General features: G+C 36.1%; 1 protein-coding gene across 1 annotated transcript; it reads right to left on the reverse strand.

The window, feature by feature from the left end:
• Nucleotides 1-987: 987 nt before the first annotated feature.
• LOC131031011 (uncharacterized) lies at nt 988-4,874 on the reverse strand. The gene is made up of 2 exons (XM_057962011.1): nt 4,133-4,874; nt 988-2,506 (listed from the first exon to the last, which is right to left on the reverse strand). Exons 1-2 carry the CDS (start codon nt 4,761-4,763, stop codon nt 1,446-1,448), a joined length of 1,692 nt encoding a protein of 563 aa, XP_057817994.1. The 5' UTR covers nt 4,764-4,874; the 3' UTR covers nt 988-1,445.
• Nucleotides 4,875-5,870: the final 996 nt, after the last annotated feature.

Here is a 5,870-nt window from a genome sequence, read left to right on the forward strand (position 1 = left end):
AGGTGATGAAAATGGACTTCTTGAAGTCAATCTCCCTCTTCCATTGGATTGGAATTAGCAAAAGACTGCTTTAAACTTTATAAGCACATTATTTGGGCACTGTGGAATCTATGAAGAATCAAGGATATGCAATGGAAAATAGAGACGCACTGGGGAGGCAGAACATTCTGCAGCTTTATCACATACACCCAAACCTTCTGTGCCATTAACAATTCCAGGTGCAAAAATGGCTGTCTTGATGCCATGAAATTTTGTATTGACCAGTTGAGCATTACTCTGAAAATTTAAATTCTGTTGTCTCTTAAAAAATCCATGCAGACGACTCAGGGCTTCATTGGAGCACTCTAACAAGGTTAAGAGCAGCCTTACATTGAAGCTGCCTAGACAATACAGTAACAAGGCTAGAAATATCCAAATTTCTCAAAGCTCTGTTTAAATCCAGTCTCTTCAGGCTGTGTTTTCACCTTTGCTTGTTATGCACTGCAAATTTCATCAGCAGCTTCTCTTTTCCCCCATCAGATTCTTCAAGGGGATGGAACCTACCAGCAAATCCATTAATTGAAAAAAAGATTATTACAATACACCAGCTACATTGTTGACAGAACCACTTCATAATATTTCCAACCAGGGCTTTAGAAGCCTTCGAATGGAACTTGCATTCTTTGTGTCTTCTATGATAATCCTTAGTGGTGGCTTCTCTGTTCTGAAATTGTTTACTTGGCATGATGGATACGAGGTAAAGGCAGAGCCAGGTTACAACCAGCTCTTGTTCTTTAAATAAATGTCAGACATCTAGCTTGTGCTGCACAAGAGATGCACGAGAGAGATGGGAAAATATTATAGACCCTAACTCTCATGGTGGTTTAATTTCTGCTTATACGTGTTTACAAAGTTTCTGGATTCATAACATCTGTTTTAATTTGTTTAGTTAAATTGAATTTTTTTTGAAGATGATTGGTTTTAGAGAAAATATTTTCTGCTATCATATAAAGTGAAAGAAGAATAAGACTTCACATTAATTGAAATGGATGATTACAATAGTATCTTCCTTCCCACGATAGAAACTAATAAAACTGAGAAAAAGGGGAATAGCTCAAGAAAAGCATTGCAAGAGAAGAATACAAAAGAATAGGAGAAATTACCCTAGAAATGCTAGCAAGAGAGCTTCCGTGAGCAAAGAACACAGAGAAGACAAATAGATGCATTCTAGAAAAAACAAAAATAAAGCATTAACAGTTGTAGAATATCTGATTTAACAAATAATCTATTTCACCATCTCCTTTGGAGATTTATCAAACATCTTTCAGATTTTCTGCAACTTCTTTGGTTACATCCCCAAGTAAAGCACACAGAGAAGACAAATTAGATTCGGCCAGTGCTTTGAAATTCTTCTTTTTACCAAGGTATCCACTTCATGTGTTTGGAGTGTACCCTACATTTATATACTAGGTAGCTAAATTAAAGAGCCTCGGCTTTCTTGAATTTGGATCAATTTCTACTCTCAGGCCCATTTCTGCAATTGCCGATGTATTTACAGAATTTTGCAGCTCCAGCTCAGCAACTTGTTTCTGGTTCTCTCTATTGTTCTCTAGTAAATTTCTTACTGCCCATAAGCCCCATTCTCTTAAGAATGGATTTTCATTATCAACTACACAATGTTGCAAAATTATAAATAAACCACCACATTCTCGAATCTGATCTTGGACGTGCTTCCTCCGAAAGCTAGCATTAGCAAGGACTGATACAATGTCTCGCCGATAGCCTTTGTAAGGGCACACTACTCCTGTTTGAGAAGCATGAACTGCCCTGTCTTTATCCCCATCGTGTAACAAAGAAGGGTCTTCACACATATCTGCTACAGTGCTTCTCATGATTTTGCTAGGACTACCATCTGTCATTTCTTTAGACTGATTGAGAGCTGTTGAACAAGGATTTGAACTTCCTGTGCTAGCTTGCCTTGTGGCTTTCTTTACAGCCTCAGGAGGACCAAGCTCCCGAAGCAAATCTATCATCAGTTGTATGAGATCAGATGAAACCAGAGAATTTCCTACATATTCTTTTCCATTTTCTTGATTTTGGTGTATGTCTGCAGAGGAGGAAGGAAAGTCCTCAGAGGCACAGATATCCCTGAGTATATTTAAGGAATAACCCAAGACATCAATAGCAGGCAATCCAGTTGGTAGTGTTGGAGGATTCACAGATCTGAAATCAATGCTTCCCTCAGATTTCCGTACAATCTCAACAATAAATGTTACAAATTCCCTCACAACAGATTTGCACTCCTTTGAATTCACTAACAGTGAGAATTCTTCCATTTGGTGAGTCGCAAAATTGGCAATCACATATAAGAGAAGTGCCTGTTCCAAACAAAAGATTTCTCTTCCATCCCCTACCCTGGCTGAAGAAACTTCTAGTGAACTTAAACCAGTAAATAAATGTACAAAATATGGTTCAACATAGCATATCTTTGTAAGGAGGAGCTCCAGCCAATTGGCTTCGATCCTGACTGTATCCAAAGCACAACAAAAACATATTAAATTATATTTCAACTCCAACAGATGAAAAGTCTAATTAGAAAAGTTACTAAAATTAAATTTGAATCACTGAAAAATTAGTAATATATATTTTTTTAATACATTACTTAACGACCCATGTTTCTAGAAAGCCTTGTTGTCTGCCCCATAAAAAAATGAAACCAAGAAATATATTCTTATTACAAAGGAAAAAATAGAAAGAAAAAACATTAAAACCCATATTTCATTCATTGATACAAAAGCATAATTTAAACAAGAATACAAAAAACAAAAAAAAACACAAAAAGATAAAACTGGTCTAAATTAAAAATAATCGGTAGAAGCATGTTTGACAGACATAACAAAAACCTCAAAAGCACCAAACATCATCTCAAGGGATCAATATGACAATGCAAAAGACAATACAACCCAAACAAACATACCCAATCCTGCAACATCAGACCCGAAAATACAACACGGCGGATATGTCACAAGTTAAATATTACATCAGCAAGATAGATGAAAATGGTAATGTTGTCATAAACTGGATAGTCATTTATTTAATCTGGAAATCGTAATACACCAGTCAAGATGAGTTCACATCGCTTCAAGACTTTGCTAGCTGGAAGTGAAGTGTGCATTATGTATGTTTCCATTTACAGGGTGATTCACATCAATCTACTTAGCTTTTTTATCATGTTAGTGCATGAGATATAATTCGGTGGGATTGAGAATCTTTTGGCCGTGGGGTGAATGGTGCAAGATGCCCCAACACTCAGAAGGGATGGGATGCAGATTTTTGAAGCACCAAGAAATATCTTGATTCTCAACAGATTTCATACATAGCAGTTGTGATAGATAGAAAAATTGGAGAATAAAAGCATGCTTGGCTGGCAAAGAGCATTAAATTAGATTCTGGGGAAATACCTTGAGGATTCTTTTTAGTTGGTCGAACTCCCACGGGAAAGATAATAGGCAAGTATAAAGTGCGAAAAGTCATAGCTCTTCTGTCTATCATTTAGCGGTATCATCTAAATTGAGTCATTACACTATCATAAATCTTAGTAATTTGTGCATATAAATTCCAATGCGTGCCCAACTTAATTCTTTTTCTGGTATAAATCATCAAATTCTGCCATTAATTCCTGTGTATCTCTGAATACATTTTGGAGAAATTTGGAGTTCCAATTATGGAATAGAAAATATTGAATTAGAGTTTGTGGACTGTGCAGATTCTCTCCCAATACTGATACAACTTAGCCAGAACATATAAGGGCTCCACTACTCAGTTAAGCTAAACTGCACGTGGGCAGGCAGCTCTACATAATTTTAGGGAGTCAATACTGGATAGGCTATAAATAAATAGATATGTTGTTGTTGCAATAACACAAGTAGATCCCAAAATTCGATTAAGGAAGGGGGAAAAATTAAAATAAAAATTTTGACTTTAAAACCCTGCTTATAGAAACCCTTGATTGCAGGAAAAGCTAATTTTCCTTAAAAAATACCATAAGGAAAAAATAAAAATCTAAAAGCCGTTCATTAAAATGTAACGAGAAGAGCAAGTGAACTACAAACGAATAAAATTGATCAAAGACACTTAATAAAAAGGGCTATACCTTTCTGTGATGTACTCAAAAGGCCTGCAAAAATTGGGTATCCATCATTTCCACATATCTCCTTGAGACGTCCCTGGCTGTTCTTACAACAGGTGCATATGACCATACACAAAGGCTCGTATATTTTAGCATTTTGAATTGATGCAAAACCTGCAAAAATGTGAGGAAAAAATGCTCGCCATATTGCAGATTGTTGCTCCTCTCCTGCCAAGCAAACGTTCCCCAGTAACTGCAAAATCATCTGGCAAACATCTGAGCCTTCACAAAACGAATTTCTCTCAATACTAGGGTTACGACTGCACTGAAATATTAATTGTTTTGCAAGAGAAGCAGTGATTTCCAAACCCCCATCATAAACAAACGAAGTTTGGTTTTTTATTTCTCCAGCACAGAGGTTTCTTAGTATCTTTAAAACCGTGCAGACGAGTATATTTGAATCTGTTTTCTCATCGTTACAGGCCTCACTTAGGGAGGAAAGATAGTTAAGAAATGGGGAGACTGGTAACTTTTTTCTGTGTATATCTGAGCGAGAAGAAGATACGAAGAATTGCAGGATTAAGTTGAAATCTGAAGGTGGGTGATCTGCAATAGAGAGTGCAAGCTCTCTCAGAGTATTTCGATCACATTCCATTCGATTTCTCTTGTAAATGCGTTAGATTCAAACTTATAACAGGGTTTGTGGTTTAGAGATGAAGTGTACTGGGCACTTCAGGAGGTGCTGGGGATATGTTACATATGAAAAATAAGCATATGCATTGGGCACTTGACGAGAATTTAGATTCTTATAAATATAAAAATTATAAAATATTATTTTATATTATTTTATAATGAAATATTTGAAATATCAATTTATGTCAATATATACATATATCATTTATTAATGGAAATTAATAACTAGCAATTGCATCTTGGTGTGCAATGGGTATGCCAAAAGAGGTGTGTAAGGTGAATTAGGAAAAGCATTGGTCTATTTTTTTACATATAATTGGGTAATACATGAGGTCACTTGGTAGGTCATAATGTTGTTTGTGCAACAAAATTCTCATTAGAAAAGTGATAGCTTCAGATTAACTATGCATCCACTTACAATGATCCAATCATAATTGAAACGAAACCTTTAAATTGAGAAGAAAATCAATTTTCATTACCAACAGAGAGAGAGGTTGAGATGGTGCTAGAAGGAGGGAGAGATGGAGGGGGGAAGAGCGAGAGAGACAGAGAGAGATGGGTAAAGAGATAAAGATAGAGATAGAGAGATGGGTAAAGAGATAAAGATAGAGATAGAGAAGAAGAAGATAGAGATATAAATAGAGTTAGAGACAGAGATGGAGAATAAGGAGAGGAGGAGAGATATATGGAGAGATAAAAGAGAGAGGGGGGAGGAATAAATAAAGATGGAAAGTAAAAATAAAAAGAGAGAAATGGAGAGATAAAAAGATAGAGATAGTAAGTGATATATAAAGAGACAGAGAGATATAGTGGTAGAGAGAGATAAAGATAACTAGATAGAGATAGAGGGATAGATGGAGGAAGTGATAGGGAGAGATAGATATAGAGAGGAAAACAAATATAGATATATAGAGGTCTAAAAAGAGGGAGGAGAGAGAGGGGGGGAGAGATATGGATGGATAAAAGAGGCATCTCTAGAGATATAGGGGAGAGAGGAAGATATAGGTAGAGATGAAGAGGGAAAATAGATAGAGAGATAGAGAGAGGTAGAGGGAGATAGAAAGATAGG

The sequence above is a fragment of the Cryptomeria japonica genome, chromosome 3 (assembly GCF_030272615.1).
Source record: "Cryptomeria japonica chromosome 3, Sugi_1.0, whole genome shotgun sequence".
NCBI lineage: Eukaryota > Viridiplantae > Streptophyta > Pinopsida > Cupressales > Cupressaceae > Cryptomeria > Cryptomeria japonica.